This window comes from Nycticebus coucang, chromosome 10 (assembly GCF_027406575.1).
Source record: "Nycticebus coucang isolate mNycCou1 chromosome 10, mNycCou1.pri, whole genome shotgun sequence".
Taxonomy (NCBI): domain Eukaryota; kingdom Metazoa; phylum Chordata; class Mammalia; order Primates; family Lorisidae; genus Nycticebus; species Nycticebus coucang.
Window position 1 is genome coordinate 103,852,499 of NC_069789.1, and position 21,136 is coordinate 103,873,634.

General features: G+C 45.5%; 1 protein-coding gene across 12 annotated transcripts in view; it reads left to right on the plus strand.

Annotated features, from left to right (window-relative positions):
• The window catches only part of ARHGEF11 (Rho guanine nucleotide exchange factor 11), a 122,104-nt gene that overhangs the window by 79,552 nt on the left and 21,416 nt on the right, over positions 1 to 21,136 (plus strand). For 9 of the 12 annotated variants that reach the window (XM_053604202.1, XM_053604209.1, XM_053604206.1 and 6 more), the window contains 11 exons: positions 2,566 to 2,685; positions 4,179 to 4,224; positions 4,644 to 4,720; positions 5,834 to 5,971; positions 11,666 to 11,740; positions 11,949 to 12,050; positions 13,138 to 13,236; positions 14,820 to 14,862; positions 16,668 to 16,764; positions 16,914 to 17,036; positions 20,050 to 20,073. In XM_053604202.1, coding sequence (XP_053460177.1) covers positions 2,566 to 2,685; positions 4,179 to 4,224; positions 4,644 to 4,720; positions 5,834 to 5,971; positions 11,666 to 11,740; positions 11,949 to 12,050; positions 13,138 to 13,236; positions 14,820 to 14,862; positions 16,668 to 16,764; positions 16,914 to 17,036; positions 20,050 to 20,073 — 944 coding nt within the window. The remainder of the gene's footprint in view (positions 1 to 2,565; positions 2,686 to 4,178; positions 4,225 to 4,643; positions 4,721 to 5,833; positions 5,972 to 11,665; positions 11,741 to 11,948; positions 12,051 to 13,137; positions 13,237 to 14,819; positions 14,863 to 16,667; positions 16,765 to 16,913; positions 17,037 to 20,049; positions 20,074 to 21,136) is intronic. The other 3 variants (XM_053604210.1, XM_053604211.1, XM_053604212.1) reach the window with 1 other exon arrangement.

Genomic DNA, 21,136 nt, shown 5'->3' on the forward strand with positions numbered 1-21,136 from the left:
TAAAAAATTTACACAGAAATTCAGAGTGGCAGATTTCCAAGCATCAAGTAGTTGGCTCCTGAAATTTAATCTGGGACACGAGATCTCCCAGAAAATCTTGTGTGGTGGATCCAATGAAGTTCCAGTACATGTTGTGGAGAGTTCATCAGAAAGTTCCCGGACTTTGCCACAGGCTTCAAGTGACATCTTTAACACTGATGAGCACAGACGCTTCTAAGGCAATGCCTGACATGCACCTTCCAAGGAATATTTCCTGGCTCAGTGCCCATAGCACAGTGGTTAAAGCAGCAGCCACATACATCGAGGCTGGTGGGTTCAAACCCAGCCCGGGCCAGCTGAACAATGACAACTGCAACAAAAAAAGTGTCCAGGCATTGTGGCAGGCACCTGTGGTCCCAGCTGCCTGGGAGGCTGAGGCAGGAGAATTGCTTAAGCCCAAGAGTTTGAGGTTGCTGTGAGCTGTGATGTCACGGTACTCTACCAGGGGTGACTTAGTGAGACTCTGTCTCAAAACCAGAGAATATTTCCCAGTTCTGCTTTGCACTAGCTCAACCACAGAAAAACTAAAGCCCTTGGTGTTTGGTAAATCAGCAAAGCCACGTGCATTCAAGAACCAAAGACCTCCTAACACTTGGAAATCACACAGATGTGCATGAGTAACTGGTGCCCTGTTTGAGAAGTGGGTGAGAGGTATCGACCCCAAAATGAAGATGAAGAAATGGTCTGTTCTACTGACGATGGACAACTGTCCTGGCCATCTACAAGTGAATCATCTCACAAATGTGACTGAAATTTCTGCCTCCAAACACGATCTCAGAAATCCAACCTCTTGACCAAGGCATCATCAAAATATTTAAAATATGCACTTCTGACCCAGCTCCTGCAGTGGGTGATCACTAAAACACAAACCTGTGGTCTACCTTTGGAAGCAACTCCGTCTGCTGTATCAGTTAACGTTCTGGATTAGTTCTGCTTGGAGAACGTCACATGTCTACTAGAAGGCAGAGACCTCTTCTCTCATGCTTGGAATAAAGTTTAGCCAGGAATGATGTGGAAGTCTTTCAAGAAAGCTGGCTTTCTCACAACTCAAGAGCACAATATTTAGGCCATCTTCCATGGCAGAATTCAAAGGAGAGGATTTTGAAGATTTTATTGTAGAGGGTGATGAGATGGTAACCTGACACAGAAGCAACTTTCCAAGGAATATTGACCAAAGGATAAACCAGTGTAAAATTGTGTGAAGCAGCTAATGAGTGGAAGAAGCCAGTGAGGATGACATAGAAATTGCATACTCCAAAAGAAGAGGACGTCAGGCATCTGATAATACAGTTAAAGTCATTTGTAGTGGGAAAACCACCCAGGTATGCTCGTTGATATAGCCAGCATTGAGAGTGCTTTCTCCACTTAACGTTTGTAATAAGAATAAGAAACAAGGGTGGTGCCTGTGGCTCAGTGAGTAGGGCGCCAGCCCCATATGCTGAGGGTGGCGGGTTCAAACCTAGCCCCGGCCAAGCTGCAACAAAGAAATAGCTTGGCGTTGTGGCGGGCGCCTGTAGGCCCAGCTGCTTGGGAGGCTGAGGCAAGAGAATTGCGTAGGGCCAGAAGTTGGAGGTTGCTGTGAGCCGTGTGACCTGATGGTACTCTACCCAAGGGTGGTACAGTGAGACTCTGTCTCTACAGAAAAAAAAAAAAAAAGAATAAGAAACAGGCTGGACATAGTGGCTCACACCTGTAATCCAAGCATTCTGGGAGCCTGAGGCAGGTGGATCCCTTAAGCTCAGGACTTCTAGACCAGTCTAAGCAAGAGTGTAATCCCTTCTATAATAACAGAAAAATTAGCCAGGCATTGTGGTGGACACCTGTAGTCCCATCTATTCAGGAGGCTGCAGCAGGAGGATCACTTGAGCCCAGTAGTTTGAGATTGCTGTGAGCTATCATGACACCATGGCACTCTATATACTCTACTCTCACCAGGGCAACAGAGTGAGACTCTATCTCAAAAAAGAAAAAAATAAAACAGACCAAGATTGGCTTTTTTTTGCCCGAAAGAATGATTAAACCATGAGAAAACAGTGAATACATTGATTTTGTATGATACTGTATGTATGACTTTATTGTATTTTGATTTTGTATGATATTCTCCAATAAAAGCTGTACAAGAAAGTAAAGTACATATACATTGTCACAGTCCCTTGGGTGGTCAACTTACAGAGGTTCTACTGTACTGTCTACTTGAGTGGCAGTCGAAGAAGACCTCACTTAGGGTATGGGACTTATGCCAGACCTTGAGGAGTAGGTTAGATTAGAATAGGGCTTTGTGTTTTATCTTCTTTTTCCAATTGCTTCACATGTTCTGTTTTTCATCGCTTACCCCTTTTCCCCATCCTAAATGATGGCGAAGTAACATGTCTGCTAGAAGGCAGAGACCTCTTCTGTCTCTTCTTTGTTTTGGAATAACTGCCTATTCTCACAGATGAGTTGCCCATTCTCTACTAACCCCTCTCTGCCTTTCCCCCTCTTCTTTCTGCTCCTCACCCCTCCCTTCTCTTCCTCACCCCTCCCCAGCGTATCTGTGAGGAGTATAGCCGGAACCCTGCCAGCCTGCTGGAAGAGCAGATCGAAGGTGCCCGGCGGCGAGTCTCTCAGTTACAGCTGAAGATCCAGCAGGAGACTGGTGGCTTAGTGGTGAGTGACAGTAAGCTTAGCTTGAGGAAAGGCCCCATGCAGTTGGACTGGGGGGAGAGTAAGGGAGAAAACAAGGACAAGGCCTCTCAAGGTATGACATTACCCAAAGGTGAGCTGGTCTAAATCTTCAGTATTTTACAAGAAAGTAAAGGTCAGCAGTTCTTTTTTTAGCATCAGAAGGCTGAGCACTGTTATGACACTTAGGATACCAAGAAAGAAAAAGCCTATGTCTTACCCTCCAAGAACTTCCAGATGCAATGGGAAGAAATAGATCCTACTACGGCTTTAGACTCCTAAAGAAGTCTCCTATCCTAAGAAGATAATTATCCTTATCTTCTGAGTAATTTCCTCATGTCTATTTTTATACTTGTTTCACTGAATGTTCATCTGGTACCTGTTTCTACCACCTATCCTTCAAGTAAAGGGTCTTTTAAGTCAGCCATGTAAAGGATCCACATCAGCCTCTACTGTGCTTTATGGAAGGTTCCAGGGCGTACCCGGTTCCTTATCTGCTTTTGTCGGGGTCTGTACTACTAGTGTCTTACTTATGTCCATCAGGTCTTAATTCTTTGGGTGAATGAGAAGTAAAGCTCCTGAAACTTCAAGGTCTCCAAGAATACTTGCCAAAGCAAATAAAAATTACTTAAAGATTATCTACTTCACTTTTTAGAGCATCCAGATCAAAAAAGTTTGAGAAACACAGGCAAATAAATTTAAACTGCTTCATTTTCTGAAAGAAAATATGGTACATGGTTGGTAGGAGCTCGGGTTGTAGACTTACACCACCTGGATTCAGATCCCAGCTCTTAATTCCCACCTTTAAGACTATTGGCAATCACTTCAGTCTTAGGAGCCTTACTGTCCTTGTCACATGTAAAGCTCACCTGTAGAACAGGGTCTGATGCTGTTGCCCCTGTTGGTCATGCTGCGGGGTGGTGAGTGTGAGGCACTGAGCTTTGAGTGTGACGTCTGAGCTCCAGGCCTGGCTTTAGAGTTGACCTGCTGTGTGGCTTGGGCAAGTTACTTTGGGTCACTGAGCTTCTGTTTCCTCATTAACAACATGGAAGTAACATTCCTAACTCAGAGTCATTAAAATATTAAATGTGATGCGGGGAAGTGCTTTGTAAATAGTAAAACACTATCAACATCGTTTCTTCCACACTGTCTGGGTCAGCCAGTCCAAGGCTCTTTGATAGTTAGGAAGTTTTTTCTTGTACCCAAATAAGGCATTAGATGCTTTGAGGTCCTGTGTGATGGATAAAGACAGAGGCAAGAATTTTGCTTTTGATACCGCCCCCCCCCCCCTTTCCACCGTTAGGGGCTGTCATTCTCAAACTGTGCGGAAGAAGCCATGTTTCTCCTAGGGTGGGCATTTTGAGGCAATGAAGCAGAAGAGGCCACCCATTGTAAACAAATAAGGCTGTGATTGAAGGAAGCAAACAGTAGGGAGAAGCTCACAGAATTTGCCCACCTTCCGGGCCTTTCTCTTTTAGGACATACTTCCACTCTATGGTGATATCAGCCTGAGACCATCAGAAGGTGAGTCTCCCCCCCAACCCCTTTTTCTCTGGCATACCTCTAGTCCAGGTTTCTTGTCTACTTTCCCTCCCTGTGGGGTAGGTTCTGGGAAAGAAAATACATAGCACCTGCCCTCTGGGAAATAGAATAATGAGAGAAAGCAGTACAAATATACAGGGATGACTGTGAGATAGCTATGCAGTCTCACCGCAGAAGGTGACAAGATCTGAACCCAGGAACAGAGGTAGGTGGATGCTAGATGTGAGAGGATGGGAGAGGTGCATCCAGGGAGTGTCTGAGTCTAGGGGTCATGAGATGAAAGAGCAGAAGGGAACTACAAGGTGACAGCGTCCCTGTCCTGCCCTAGGCACAGATGCCCAGAATAAAGGGTCTTCTTGCCCATAGCCCCTTCCTTACTAAGTAAACTGCTTTCTTCTCAGGCCGGCTCTCTCTGGATTCCCAGGAGGGTGACAGTGGCTTGGAGTCTGGGACAGAACGTTTTCCTTCCCTCAGTGAGGTGAGTGCCAGCAAGGGGAGGCTCATTAAGAACACACTTTTGTCCCTTCCCCAGGCAGCTCACCAATGCATCAAGGCCTCCGGCCTGTCCTCGGGGCACCTCTTCTATGGGCCTAGTTCCGACGATTTTAGTCATTGTGCTCTGAGTTCCAAAAGAGGGGTTTCAGTGCTTACTACATGTGAGATCATCAAACCTGGCTTCCCCACCACCACCGTGAGCTCTGATCCGTAGAGAGCAGTGCAGCGGGAGGCCAGTCCTTAACCATAGCAGGCCTTGAAGAGGGAGGGAGCAGAGAAACAAATCATCTCAGTGACATGACTAAAACAACATTTCTACCTGGCCAGGAATAATATCTTAGATTAATACAGTGAACCCAGCTGAATCAGAAGTTGTAGTCTCTCTTTGCCATGGGTCTTTTCTTTGAGCAGCTCATCTTTCCTGGAAATGTCAGAAGAATTTCAGGTTTTGACCTCAAAGCCATCTCTTCCAGGTGTTCTCAATCTGTATACACCATAAACTTTGTTAGTCTGCAATACAGAGTAAGAGTGGGTGGAAGAAGCAGTAATGCTGACAACAAAATTTTTACCTAACCAGATTAATTACATATGTGAATAAGTGGTTGAGAACATGTTAAAAACCTAATTTTAGGTAACATTTGGCATTTTATTTCCTCGCTGCTCCTATCTGTGGGAAGATGATGAATACATGTGAAGGGGTCAATGTGTAGGAGAGTCACCAAAAAAGTGGGGTCGGAAGGGGTCCTAAAGAATCTATAGTTGACATTATCTGGAAGGCAGCATAGTTGAAGAAGAGTGTATACTGGAGTTAAAGCGAGCGCGTACTTCATTACTAACTCTTTGACCTTTAGCAGACCTTGCAATCTCTTGGGAGTCTTAGTTTTTTGTGTGAAAGTGAGAGGAATGGTAGTATCAAGGCTGTTGTGAAAATTGAGTGAGATAATATGTAATCAAGCAGGGGCTTAGTATAATGCCAGGTAAGAACAAGTATTGATTCTGTTCACTAATGTTGTAAGTGCAGTTTCACCACCAAATGAGCTGAGCCTGGGGGTCATCTGGCTGAGGTTTCTTGACACAGAATTCTCTGTCCCTCTAGTCATTGGTTAATCGGAACTCAGTGCTCTCAGATCCTGGGCTAGACAGTCCTCGGACCTCCCCTGTGATCACAGCCCGGGTGACCCAGCACCACAGGCGCCATGGCTCAGATGCACCGGCACCCCCAGCCAGCGACCAGGTGAGTGACTAGAGCCATGCTGCAGCTCCCCCTCTGTTTTGGGATTGAGACTTGGAGGCACAGGTCTTACCAGTATGTTGTGTTGGATGGTCAAACTAAAGCCCTGCTCCAGCGCCCCAAACTGAGATAGTCACTCAAAGAATAAATAGTAAAATAAAAAAAAAAAGGATCATGGTAGAAATAAAAATAGGAAAGTAAGGCTGCCTCAGTTCCCATGTGAAGAGTCAGCTAAGGAGCCGATAGCTGGTCTCTCTTTTAATATGTGTATAGATTGGGAAGTAGGTTTATTCAGTGTTTCTCTAGATTACTAATTTTCAGTTTTCTAGTCCCTTAGCAAAATCTTTTCCTCAGTTAAGATCTTGTATTTTAGGACACTAATATTAGAAACAATTTTGTTAAATTCTACCTAGAAAGCTGCCATTTATGTTAAAAAGAGGAGCAGCTCTGGGTGGTGGTTGCCTCTGAGGAGGGGAGTTAGAAGGCTCAAGAATAGAAGTGGAAGGAAGACTTTTCACTGTATTTACCTTTTTGCATCTTTTTTTTTTTTTTTTGTAGCATCTCACTTTATTACCCTAAGTAGAGTGCCGTGGCATCACACTGCTCGCAACAACCTCTAACTCCTGGGCTTAGGTGATTCTCTTGCTTCAGCCTCCCGAGTAGCTGGGACCACAGGTGCCCACCACAATGCCCGGCTATTTTTTGGTTGCAGTTCAGCTGGGGCTGAGTTTGAATCTGCCACCCTCGGTATATGGGGCCGGTGCCCTACCCACTGAGCCACAGGCACCACCCTTTGCATCCTTTTAATTTTAAATTATACAAATGTAGCACTTATTCAAAAAATAGATAAAATTTTAAACAAGGTGAAAAATAAACTCAAGCAAGATTCTATTGCTTTTCTTTTTTTTTTTTTTAAGAGATAGAGTCTCATTTTATCACCCTCGGTAAAGTGCCATGGCGTCACAGCTCACAGCAACCTCCAACTCCTGGGCTCAGGTGATTCTCTTGCCTCAGCCTCCTGAGTAGCTGGGACTACAGGTACCCGCCACAATGCCCAGCTATTTTTTTGTTACAGTTTAGCCGGGGCCGGGTTTGAACCTGCCACCCTCCATATATGGGGCGTCGCCCTACCCACTGAGCCACAGGTGCTATCTGATTCTATTGCTTTTCAAAGCCTAGGCCAAGTCTGCCTTTATTAAAGAATGAAAGCTATGCTTGGCACCAAGCTGAGACTTCTTCTGGGTGAAAATGAAAGGATTGAATGAGAACCAAAAAGAAGCTTCACTTTCTTACTATATAATTCAGTATTATTTTATTGCCATGTCCAGGTACAACCTAAAATCATTTTGAGCCTCAACAAAAAATTATCTTATTTAAAAATCACCCTGAGTTCCACCAGTAGTGTACTTTTCGCACTGGAAAACGGTGGTGTTTTCACAGTATGCAGGTAGTATTTTCAAACTATGGTTGTCACCATTTGGTAAGTCACGATACCAGCATTTATTTTATTTATTTATTTTTTTTGTAGAGACAGAGTCTCACTGTACTGCCCTCGGGTAGAGTGCCGTGGCCTCACACAGCTCACAGCAACCTCTAACTCTTGGGCTTACGCGATTCTCTTGCCTCAGCCTCCCGAGTAGCTGGGACTACAGGCGCCCGCCACAATGCCCGGTTATTTTTTTGTTGCGGTTTGGCCGGGGCTGGGTTTGAACCCGCCACCCTCGGCATATGGGGCCGGCGCCCTACTCACTGAGCCACAGGCGCTGCCCTTTTTTTTTTTTTTTTTTGGTTTTTGGCCAGGGCTAGGTTTGAACCCGCCACCTCCGGCATATGGGACTGGCGCCCTACTCCTTGAGCCACAGGTGCCGCCCTGCATTAATTTTAATGTAGTAAAAGAGTATGGAAAAGAAAACGTTAGCATTTATCCAGTGTAATAAGAATAAGTATAGTTTGGTGAAATTTGTTTTAGTTACATGTACTTAACTTGCAGTGATTTATTATTAAAAGTTATGTATTTATTATTGTACGTTATGTTCAAATAAAGTTTGAGCCCGGAGTGGTGGCTCATGCCAGAACTTTTGGAGGCCAAGACGGAAGGATCACTTGAGGACAGCAAGTTTGAGACCAACCCAGGCAACATAGTAAGACCACACCTCTACAAAAAAATTAAAAATTTGCTGGGTGGTGCACACCTGTAGTCATAGCTACTGAGGAGGCTGAGGTAGATGAATCACTTGAGCCCAGGTGTTGGAGGCTGCAGTGAGCTATAATCATGCCACTGCACTCCAGCGTAGGTGACAGAGTGAGACCCTGTCTCTTTTTTAAAAAAAGTTTGAAAGTTGCTAACTTAACTCTGGATACCTGTTAATCTCTGAGTCCAAGAGGAGGTCTTCAGAAAATGACATCTCTAAAATAATTTTAGGTAGAGATGGTATAAGGAAGAAAACAGTGAACAATAATCCTAATGTTTAGCCAAATACAAGTCATCAGTGAGCTACCAGTTAATCGGCAGGTTGGTTAAGTCTAGCCCTGGGTGTTGCTAGATCCTAGAATCTAGATCTAATTTTTCTCTTTTCCTCTCTCCTCTGAACAAAACCCTGAGCCTTACTTTGTGCCATGACAAATTGCTGGGTAGGTCTCATGTAGAAGTGTGTGGGCTTGAGGTGGCCATCTTGTTCTCTCACTCAGGAGGCTTTTTATACAGAGTAACTCCAGACAGTGGGGTTACAGTTTCCTGCCTTCACCCTCTCCTATCTGCCCACACCCACTCACCACCACCCTCAACTCCCAGTTCTGCACACATCTCGTGAGCTCCCTTTGGTGGTGGTGTGATTTTAGGAAACTTGCCTTCTCCCTTAGAGTTTAGAGTTCCAAGCAGCATCTTTTTTTCTATTACCATATGTACCCTCTGCTGTTACTCTGTGTTTACAAGTCTGATTTCCCCACTAGGCTTAATTAATCTTTATGTGCTGAGTACCTAGCAGGGGCCTGATAGATAGTAGACACTTCATGTTTTCTGAATGAATGAGCGAATACTTTGGAATGGAACTAGTAAAAACTGTCTTCTGCGTGTCATCTTAAGGAGGACTTATCCAGAGTGTGGAGCTTAAACTTATTGAAACTGAGGTTTTACAGTATGATCTATAGACAGAGGACGTGGCCTAGGCAAATCCTATTTTTCTTAAATTCAGAGTTACACAGTCATCAAAAGAAAATTCTAATCAAGAGCTAGTCTACAAAAGAAGAATACAATTGATACTCTGGTTTTACCCTTCAAATAGAATTTAGCTATTCTTAGAAGTTGGAGGGGAAAGGTGTGGAAATACATTCAGTGTGTATTAAATGCTAAATTACCAGCTGCTGTGCTAGAGCTTTTATAAAAAAATCTCATTTAATTCTCACAGACAGGAAAGGAGGTGGTTGTTAGAATCTTCATGTGGTAAGTGAGAAAAGTGAGGCAGAGAAGGCTAAGACCTTTCAAAGCTTAGCCTGTGCTGGCAAGGTCAGAGGGAGGACATAGTTCTCCTGGCCCAGGTACAGCACCACTTCCCCTCCCGCTGCTCTTTCTCTGTTCCACTCCCACACTCCTCCCTTTGTAGAACCAAAAGACAAGTTCAGATTGCTCATGGTGGCGGGCGGCGGGGTGGGGGGGGCAGAGGGGTAGGCGGTATGTGAACATTATCTTCCTAGGGGTTGTTTTCCTTTAGGTGGTTGACAGGAGCAGACGTGGAGTGAGTGGTCTTAGAGTCCTTGTTCACTGATTTTGTTCATTTTCTGAAAACTGTTTAAGTGGCTGCTTCTGAGTGTGCAGAGCAGATATGGTGTGGTCCCAGCTACATGTTAGTGAGCACCTGGAGGGGACCTGTACTGCCCCAGGGCTGGTGGCAGCAGGGAGCCAGAAGCATAGGGAACTCTCACTTGGTGTTCCATAATTCTATAAGGTTTGGGCTTTTATTTGTTTATTTGGGTTTTTTTGTTTGTTTGTTTGTTTTGAGACAAAGTCTCACCTTGTCACCCTCGGAGAGTGCCATGGCATCACAGCTCACAGCAACCTCAAATTCTTGGGCTCAAGTAATTCTCTTGCCCCAGCTTCCCAAGTAGCTGGGACTACAGGCGTCTGCCACAGCACCTGGCTATAAAATTTTTAGAGATGAGGTCTTGCTCTGGATCAGGCTGGTCTTGAACTCCTGAGCTCAGGCAATCCACCCACCTCTGCCTCCCAGAGTGTTAGGATTATAGGTGTGAGCCATCACACCCAGCCACAATGTTTGGGTTTTTGGTAAGCATATTCTGCTTTTATAATCAGAAAGAATATGTATTTGTAAATCTTTTTTTAAAAAATCCCCCCTGCCCATGAGGCGGCACCTGTGGCTCAAGGAGTAGGACGCCAGCCCCATATACCAGAGGTGGCCAAAAACTGCAAAAAAAAAAAAAAAAATCCACCCCGCAAAACAAGCAAAAACCTCGTGTTTTTCAAGTTTCACCAGAGACCCAAGTAGAGCCAAAGTGCTTGTTCTCCACCTCCAAGAGATCTTGGACCCCCAGGAGTTGAGAGCCTAGGGTACTAGCGGGTACTCAGGATGTGTCTGAGAAATACAAATGCAGCATAGGAGGCCTGACTCTGCAGCTTGTAACATGCCTGTCTTTTGCTCTGGGCCTTACTGTTTTTCAATTATAGATGAACATTAGACTAATCTCTGAGATACTTTCTGGGTCTCTCATGTTCGGTTACTCAGCCATTCTGGGTGTAGAGTCTGTGAATATCCAGGAGAACAGAAAAGGAGTAAGAAGCATCGAGGGCACTATCAGGAACACCTGATATGAAGGTCGCTGAGCCCGGATGAAAGTAGGCCAGCCAGAGTGACCTTGGTGGCTCAAGGAGCACAGTCTATGTTGGGGGATCACTGGGAATGAAGGAGATAAAACTGAGTAAAAAATACAGTTGGGGGGGGAAAAATCTTTGAAAGCTAGAAAACCTTTAGGAGAAAAATTTGTCCAGTAAAGCTTCTGAAAGCTTTTGTAATATGAAGTCTCTTATTCCTAAATCAATGCCATATTGGTTAGAATTAGGTTTATATTAAAATTAGCATAAGGGGAGAAAGAAAGAAAAACTAGTCTAAGAAGTTTGGGTCTTAGGTAATAGGGCTCTACCATAGACTCTTAACCAGACAAGGGAAATAGCAAATGATGTTTGAGGAAGACCAGCCCTGTCATTCCCTTTTTGTTCAGGAAGATGGATCCACTCCAGGCTCTGTCAGACAGTTACTTAGCCACCAGCACTTCCTAGGCACTGATTCACTTCAGTAGCACTGGGGGGGACACTAGAAGTTATGCTAAAGTTAAGGAAAACAGCAAAGCCCCAAACAGCATGAACTATAGGTTCTTTGTTGGCTGGCACTCCCTCCCCAGATCTTTTGCAAACAGGAAGAGAGCTTTTCTCTTACTTCCCATCTTCGTGTGTCATGTGACGAGGCTGTTCTGTGTCTGCCCTGCCCCACCCAGAAGCAACTGACTTCCTGCAAGTAGAAATCATTTCATCTGTGCTCTGAGATTTGGGGGGTGGTAGTGAGATGCCCACATTCATCAGGCCTGCGTGGCTTTCTTTGCGAGTGCTGTGCTATGCTAGACAGACTTAGTTGAGGGGGGGTGAGTCCCTATCCTAACCCCTCATCTCTAGAACTTGACTCTCTCCTCTAGGGTGTAGATCAAAGCCCAAAGCCTTTAATTATCGGCCCAGAGGAAGATTATGACCCGGGTTATTTCAACAACGAGGTAACGGTCTCCTGGTTTTCTCCTTTCATCATCCTTCTGTGTACAGCTGCTTTTGCCTAGAAGCTGTCCGACTAGCACAGCTATGAAGGGACCTGGGGAGGGGGCCTTGCTTACATACCCTGGAAGGGGGATCTCCTGGAAGCTGACCTGGGCAGCCTGTGCTGTGGCCTGCACACGTCCCAGCCACTGTCACCCTTTCGCCTTCCAGAGTGACATCATCTTCCAGGATCTTGAGAAACTGAAGTCGCGTCCAGCTCACCTGGGCGTCTTTCTGCGCTACATCTTCTCTCAGGCAGACCCCAGCCCACTGGTGAGTCAGAAACGTGGGTCCTGACAGTGCTTCAGCTTCCACTCCTGTTCTCCGGGTGTTACAGGTCAGAGCCAGGGGCACAGTCAGGAGCTTCAAGGACAGAGACAAAATAGGAAAGAGTATGAAACTGAAGCGGAAGGGATTCTTTTACTGTATGTGACACAGCAAACTCTTTCAGTAGTCTAGGAGGAGTGAGAAGAGCTAGGCCAGGAAAACTGGCATTCTTGACTAGCTTAGGAAGGCTTCTTGAGGCAGATGCCCTTTCTAGAGTGTTTTGAATGAAGGTAAACACATATTGACTAGGGAGCTGAGAGAGTGGCCCTATAAGAAATTTGATGGAGAGCAAGGTGATAAAGGGCCCTCAATCTGAAGGTGACAACAAAGAGAAATGTGCAGGTGGTGAAGACAGAGTCTCCTGGCACAGTGCTCAGAGCAGCAACTTCACTATTTCTCTCACGCTTCCCAGCTGCTTAGAAAGGAAGCAGCAGTGGAGGAGAGAGGTTGGTGTTGTCTTCCCCAGGATGAGCTGCTTGCCCAAGGCACAGACTGCTGTTTCATGTTCTAGGGATGCCAGCTTTAGCAGCCATAGTGGACATCTGTTTGCTCAGGTGTTTACTGAATACCTGTATGAGACTCCTAGGTACCGGAGTCTGAGAAGCATTCCTGAATACAGACAGACGTGTCAAAGAGAAATGGGAAGCAGGAGATGAGCAAGTACAGGCCAAAGGAAAATGTCCAGTGTGAAGAAGGCAGTGTTGAGGAGGGATCAACTCTGAGGATGTGCATGGGGGGAGGGGCAGGATCATTTTACCAGGGGCTTCTGAACATCTCCCAACCTGGGGTTTCTCAGCCTTGGCCCTGTTGATATTCTGAACTGGAGAATTCATTGCTGGGGTAGCCTGTCCTGTGCATTTGGGTATATTTAGCTGCATCCACTGGACTTTACCCACTAGATGCCAGTAGTGCTTCATTTGCCTGGGAGTTGTGACAGCTAAAAATGTTTCTGTACATTGCGAACTATCCCCAAGGGGCAAAGTAACCCTTGGTTGAAAGTCACTGATTTAACCCAGTTTGTCTCTCCTCTTAGTTGTTTTACTTGTGTGTAGAAGTTTATCAGCAAACGAATTCCAAGGAGTCCCGGAGCTTGGGAAAAGACATTTGGAACATTTTCCTAGAGAAAAATGCGGTAAGGTAGTCATGGACTAGATTATAATTTCTTTATACTCAGAGGCAGAGAAAAATGAAGCAAAACATTCAGTCCAGGTAGAGTTAGGTTCTTAAAGAGAAGTCTAAGCTGAGGGATTCCTGGATTCTGTTCCTAGCTCCACTCCCAAAAGATTGATCTCTCTATACTTTTATTCCATGTAGAATACACCTAAGAAAGAGAGATTATGCCAAATTCTGATTGCTGTCCCTGAAACAGTGCCCTAGTTCCCACCAACCCTCTCTGACTTCCCTATCCCTGAGATAAAGAAACAGCTGCTTGCCCGAAGCACAGACAACTGTTTCATGTTCTGGGGATGCCACCTTTAGCAGCCAGACATCAGTTTGCTAAGGTGTTCAGAGGTATCCAGGGATTTAGATCAATGAGGCAAGAGGAGAACCCAGTTTCTGTAGTTTAGACTGATGTGCTGTTACTGCCCAAAGTTAGGAGTTGGGTGGGAGCCCCTGTGGTACTGGGATGGAAAGCACTCTGCACCTAGGAGTCAGGTGGGAGCCCCCATGGTACTGGAATGGAAAGCACTCGGTATTCAGGAGTCAGGTGGGAACCCCTGTGTGCTGGGATGGAAGGCACTCTGTATTCAGGAGTCAGGTGGGAACCCCCGTGTGCTGGGATAGAAAGCACTCTGCACCTAGACATAGTTCCAAGACTGTATTGGGGTCCCGCTGACAAAAGTACCTCTATCTGCAGAGGCCAGTTCCCATCCAGAATTTCTAATCTGATCAAATAGATTAATTCCAAGATGATGTTATTCTTCTAGCCCTAAGCCGCTAGGGCTAAAAAGGTTGAGAAAAATTGATTTTTTGAATCTTTTCTCAAGATTTTTTGTTTGTTTATCTCCTTAAACGGGTATTGAGGGATGAGGTGAGAACTGCTAGCTATTCTCTGTTGATCATTACAGAACCACCCCAATATTCAGTATGTCAGGGACTCATAAAGTGAAACCAGACACTATTCTAACTGCAAGACTACAAGGTGTCCCTCCTGCCACTGTACAGATGTGCCTTTATTTACAAAATATTCAATACAGAATTTTACAAAATATTTTCTATTTATTCTCTGCACGTTGGCCATCTCTTTGTAAAATTCTGTAGTGAATATTCTGTAAATAAGGTACATCTTTATGTATAAAATATTTTCCATATATATGGAAACTTTAGGGGTGACTTTTAGGACTCCCTATAGGTGACATGAGGCCAGTTTTCCCTTGAAAGTGAAGAGGAAAGAAAATCCACCAAATATCCTGGTAAAGGCTTTTCTTCACTGCTAACTTAGCACCAGTCCACTTTTTGGAACAACATGGCCCTTCTGTGCACCCAGTGACCTTAGCATAAGAGTGGTAAACCTGCAGAGTCAAGTCTCAGCTTGACACATAACCTCAGATTCCATTTAGCAAAAATCTTAGCCTAAAAGCAAGGTGGTACAGTAGGAGAAGATGAGAGGAGCGTGGGTAGATAGAGGCACAAAAGGCAAGAAGGCTGTGCTGCCATGCCCCTCACCTGCAGATGGTCAGTCTCCTCACTGCTTCTACCCACTCTTGGTTTCAGCCTCTGAGAGTGAAGATCCCTGAGATGTTACAGGCTGAAATTGGTAAGTTGGCTCATTGGTCAGTTAATCTCTGCTTGGTGCCCTTTTTGTCCTGAGCTCCCTGGAGGCTCCAGATGACAGAGGGGATATAATCCCTGTCATTGGGCAACCATCCTCTCATACAGGAGAAGGACACTGCCCAGTAGCTTATGGTCAGGTGTAAATAGGTCAGACCCTGCCTGGGAGCTCACTCGCCTGGGGGAGTTTGTTGTGGTAAGACGCTGGACTTGAAGTTAGACTTGAGCCCATTTCTGCCAGCCTTTCTCTTGGGGACTCGGTTATTTACCTGGGTAAAGAGGAAACTGGACTTGATCAGGGATTTGTAAGCCAGGTCAGTCATCAGAGTAACTCTTTTAAAAAATATAAAAATCAGAGCCTCACTTCATCCTACATGGAGTCAGAATCCCCAGGGGGTGGAGGGTGGTTTGTTTTGTTTTGTTTTGTTTTTGTTTTGAGACAAAGTCTTACTATGTTCTTTGTAGAGTGCTGTGGCATCACAGCTCACAGCAACCTCCAACTCTTGGGCTTAAGCAATTCTTTTACCTCAGCCTCCCAAGTAGCTGGGACTATAAGGCACCCACCACAGCACCTTTTTTAGCCTCATGAGTATGACTATTTTTTTGTTACAGTTGTCATTGTTGTTTTGCTGGTCAGGGCAGGGTTTGAACTTGCCAGGCTCCTCAGTGTATGTGGCTGGTGCTGTTAACTACTGTGCTACAGGTGCCGAGCCTGTTTGTTTTTTTTCTGAGACAGGGTCTCTCACTCTGTTGCTCAGGCTGGAGTGCTTTGGCATCAGTCTAGCTCACAGCAACCTCAAACTCGTAAGCCCAAGTGATCCTCCCACCTCATCCTCCCGAGTACCTGGGGACTACAGGTGCCCGCTACCACACCCCACTTATTTTTCTCTTTTTTGTAAGGATGAGGTCTCTTTTTTGCTCAGGTTTGTCTCAGGCTCCTGGCCTTAAACAAACCTCTATGTCAGCCTCCCAAAGTGCTGGGGATTACAGGCCTGAGCCACCAAGCCCAGCCCTATTTCTGTATTTATAAATTCTTGCTAATACTGATAGCAGCAGGCTCAGAGTGAAGACACAGCAGCCTGGACAATTACCTGGCTCCCTTCTAATTCCAATCACAAATAGAAGAATCAGAGGCAGGCAACATGGATGTCAGCCTGAGAATCTAATCATAGACAGTTCTTTAGGGGATAGAAGTTTGAAGGTGTTTTTGGAAAGAGACAATTTATGAGCACATACAACAGGGAAGAGAGCTTCCAGACACAGCAACAGGGTGAGCAGAGAGAGAACCAGCCGTCCCAGGGTCTTAGCCTAGCCTGAGTGGAGCTAGATGTAAGGACCAGAGAGACATCTTCCAATTTCTACTGGAGAGTTTGGGTTTCATGGAATGTGAAAGACTCACCCTCACCCCCTGGGGATTCTGACTCACCTTTTTTAGCCTCATGAGCTGGCTCTGGGATTCAGGAGAAGGACTCAGCCTCTCAGAGGTGTGCACTTTGATGTCGGAGGACAGCACTGGGACATATCCGAGGAGCGGGGCTTTAATATTTCTTCTCTTATTGAAACAACATCCAGAAAATGTTTATATCCTTGCCTCAAGCCTTAGATATCAGGATTCCTTCAGTGATTTCAGGAATGATTGGGATGTCTAGGCTCTGCTTCCTTTAGGCTAACAGGGACAGAAAGACAGCCTTTCCTCCCAGTGTTGTGGGAGCTGAAGTGCCTTGGGATGCTCTACAGACGTGACCTCCCTAACACCTTCCCCATTCTGCTTTCTCTGGGCCTCTGCTACAGACTCACGGCTGCGCAGTAGTGAGGACGCCCGTGGCGTGCTCTTTGAAGCTCAGGAGGCAGCCATGCCCGAGATCCAGGAGCAGATCCATGACTATAGGTCCGTCCACTTCCCCTCCTTCTCTCTCCCCACACTCCTGCTCCTCAGCCCTGTCTCACTCCTTGTGTGAGTGTGTGCTCTTTCTGGGTGTCTGTCTACTGGGTGTTTGCGTGTACATTTATTTCTTTCTCTGTATTTCTCTGACTTAGAACGAAGCGCACCCTGGGACTAGGCAGCTTGTATGGTGAAAACGACCTGCTGGACCTGGATGGGGACCTTCTCCGAGAGCGCCAAGTGGCTGAGAAGCAGCTGGCTGCCCTTGGAGATATTTTGTGAGTCTTCAGTTCCACTTCCCACACTCAGAGCATGCTGACTATTTTGTGGGTCTATTTCCCAGCCTTTGCTCCTTCCACTTCTTTCCTGCTTCTCCTTACCCTCAAAGAGGGGAGAGTTGTGCCATCTCTGCACCAGGGAGGTGCAGAGCCAGGAGCCCTGATAGTCATTTGGTGGCTGTGACATGGGCCCCAGGGGCATGTGAGCTTTCTTCTTCCCCTTTCTAGCCCTCTTCCTTTACCTTCCTGCCTCCAAGACCCCATCTGAGGCTAAAAGTGAGACCAGCACTGAGTGTCCAGTGGATAAAGAGTTCTTTTAGGTGGAAGCTAGAACAGGTTTGAAGGAAATTGAAATAACTATCTTTTCCTAATCACTTCGGAAAACTAAACTAGTTTAGCTTTTCAAGGAGCCCCTGGCATAGCTGTGCTTGTCAAGCTTTTCTAGATCCCCCTTTCTAAGGTATCACAGGCCCATGGGATGAACGTCCCAATGTCACAGTCTCTGTGGGGACACTTCCAGACTCAGAAGCATTTTTTAGCCCAATATTGCTTCTTGCTGAGGAGTTACATGACCTTGGTTTTGCCCTTTTATACAGAGTTAGACTACAGCAGTGACTTTCAACTGGTGTACCATGAGAGGACCTTAGGTTTGGCTCAAAAATTTTTAAAGATCATTAATTAAATTATTTTTGAAAGAAATTTAAAGCACAATAAGTATGTTCTTTTTTTTTTTTTTTTTTTTACTCTTTTTTTGTGATCAACATAATTCAAGTATGCTACAAAAGTTTGACTATAGGTTCAAGTGTGTTGTGAGATAAAAAAGGTTATAAAACACTGGTCTAGACAATCTTGATAGTCTCTGTTAACACTGAAATTTCAACTTGGCAGTTATTTACAACCTTCCTATTGTGTGCCACACACTGTTCTGCAGCAGACACTCTTGAGGGGCATCAGTGAGCAAAGTGCCTCTTCCCCTGGTAGTGCTTACTTCACTGGGTGAGGGGAGACACCCAGTGTAATTAGTGAGGGAATTAAATAGTAGGTTAGCAACAATGAGTGCTGGGGGAGGTCAAGAGCAACAGCCAATGCGTTGCAATTTGACATGGGGCAGTCAGGGAAAACCACATGGAAAAAGCAACAATTGAAAAAAGTGGGGGAGTTATCCTCAAAGACATCTAGGTAAGAACATTCCAGGTAGAGTAAGCAGCCATGGCAGAGTAAGAACGTGCTTGACAGACACATTTGAGCAATGGTGAGTACACCAGTGTAGCAAGAGCAGAATAGAAAAGTTAGTGATGAAGTTGAGTAGCGGCCAGAAGGGTGGCTACAGGTGCCTGGCACAGTGCCAGCTAGTTTTTCTATTTTTAGTAGAGATCCAGTCTCACTTGTTCAAGCTGACCTCCCACCTCAGCCTCCCAGAGTGCTGAGATTACAGGTGTTAGCCACCATGCCCCACTGAGTGCTAACTGTGTTTAGACTGTAGAGCCAACAGGTAGATTTCCTAAAAACTGAGTGTGGGAGTTAGAGAAAAAGAAAGGGAAGACTCCAGGTTTTATTTGGTTTGGTTTTTTTTTTTTACCAAGGCTACTAAAAGGACAAAAGCGCCATCAGTCAAAATAGAGCCAATTGCATGGGGAGCAATTCCATGGTGGGAAGTCAGAGTTGAGTTTTGAACACATTGAATTTGAGATCCCCCCCCCCTTTTTTTTTTTTGAGACCAAGTCTCACTACGTCACCCCTAGTAGAGTGCTGTGGCATCATAGCTCATAGCAACCTCAAACTCTCAAGCTTAAGCAATTCTCTTGCCTCAGCCTCCCAAGTAGCTGGGACTACAGGCACCCACCATAATGCCTGGCTATTTTTTGTTGTTGTTGTCACCCTTGGTAGAGTGCTGTGGCTCAAGTGATTCTCTTGCCTCAGCCTCTCAAGTAGCTAGGACTACAAGTCCCCGCCACAACACCTGGCTATTTCAGAGACGAGGTCTCACTCTGGCTCAGGATGGCCTCAAACTTGTGAGCTCAGGCAGTCCACTTACCTCGGCCTTCCAGAATGTTAGGAGCCACCGCGCCTGGCCCCTGAGATCCCTTTTAGACATCAGACCAGAGATCTAATGTAGTAGGCAGCTGCACATGCAAACCTAGTATCTGGTGAGAGATCTGGGCTAGAGAGGACAAAACCAAGTGAGATCATAACAGTATGTGCTTTGCAGACTTAACCCTCTGACCTGTAGCGAAGTTCAGTGTCTTTCTGGACCTTTGTTTTCCCAGTGGTCAGATGGCATTAATCACCCCCACCTACTCCAGGGATAGAGGTAGGACCCAGCTGAACCTATTTTGAGATTGTAGGCTCCAGAATTATATGAGACTGTTGTTGACAGCATAAGCATCTCATTTACAATGGTTTTTTTAAAGAAATGAAATTTTGGTCTCATAAAATGAGGATATAATAACTTCTCAGGGGATATTTTGATAATTAGATGGAGTAATACACGTAAATAACTTAAAATAATGCCTGACCTGTAGAAAACACTCAAATGTTAGTTGTTAGCATTTACCTCGTATGAATAGGTTTCTTTGGATCTGATCTCGAGGCATCTTTGCTTCCTCACTTCTTTCCTCCTGCCTCAGGGTCAGCCCTTCTAGTTCAGGGCTGTAGCTACATTGGATACAAAAGGGAGGCTCTTCCTCCACAGTAACTTCAGACACTGAAACAGATGGCGAGCAAGAGGCTTTATTTCCACATTTCCCTTCCTTTTAGCTAGAAGGACACTGTCATCATCACAGCCCTGTGCTAGCTGAGTCCCTTAGGGAGTAAGAACTCTCCCCTCCTGTGCCCCACGCTGGCTGCAGAGCTGTGACCAAGAGTCTGAGTCTGATATTTCATGGTACTCCTTCACTTCCCCTCACCAACCCTCCCTTCCTCTAAGAAAGAGTTTACCCTCCTCCCAGCCTCTGCCCAGGCGCGGAGTCTGTTTCTTTGCAGTCTGAGTCATCTCTTTTTTCTTTCATTCCAGGTCCAAGTACGAGGAGGACAGGAGGTAAGTAAGCCCGTGCTGTGGTTCATTTGCACTTTCCAGGTGGGAAGGAGTGGGGCTGAGCTGCTGTGCTTTCCATTTCTGCCAATCAAGGAAAGTCCCTAGGATGTAGGAACACGTGGGAACATGGTTCCTACAAGTTTAGGTCCAGGTGTCTGTATAACCGTAACATACAGGGGTCATGAGGCTCAGGCCCAGGCTCAGGGATTACTGCCTGGGGAGGTGGGTTTTTCTCCAGCAGGAGACTCCAAGTTTCTATCACTCCTACCATTTTCACACCAGGCTTCCTTTTCTCTACCTGAATTAGCCCTGTGTTTCCCTTCTTACTTCTTTCCATTAAACCACTTAAAGTGGTTAGAGTGATAGTAATTTCAGCCTATATTATGGCACCTGCAGAGGGTATCTTGGGGTGCAACACAGTACCTCTCTGAGCAAATATTATGATTTTTTTTTCCAGCCTGTACACTTATCTCATTGTTTCTCATCAGCAAAGATTAAAATGAGTTTGCATTCCCTGAGCACTCACACTTAGTAAGGGAGAGAAGATGGGGTTAGAAGTCTGTTTCAAAGGGGAATAAAGCCAGGACTTTGAAGCTTTGCTGCATTGAATTCACTAAGTGGATAATCTGTCTACTGAATTTTGGGCCAAGTACATTTTAAACCCAGAGCTCTGGACAGTTTCATTTGTGGAAATTGGAAGATACTTGACAGCTCCTTTTCATCTTTTTCTCTCTGTGCTTAGAGATAGGAGATGGGTAAAGACAGTGTACCCTGACAGAGGCTGTCTGGCATTTCTCCCTTCCCCATGTTACCTCACTCCTACACATGTACCTGAGGATATTAGCTGTGTACTGCAGCCGGGCTTCCAGTCTGCTCATGGCTTGACCATTCAGAGAATTTTGTGCTTACGTTTTAGGGAACTAGCATGTCTTTCCACTGAGCATTATCCACTAGTGGGAAGAGCTCTGTTAGGGAAGGAATAAGATTTCTCCTGGGAGTTGTGCCAGCCAAGACTTGTAGCCAGCTTCTGCCTGTTGTTCCCTTTGATTATTCCAGACTTCCCTTG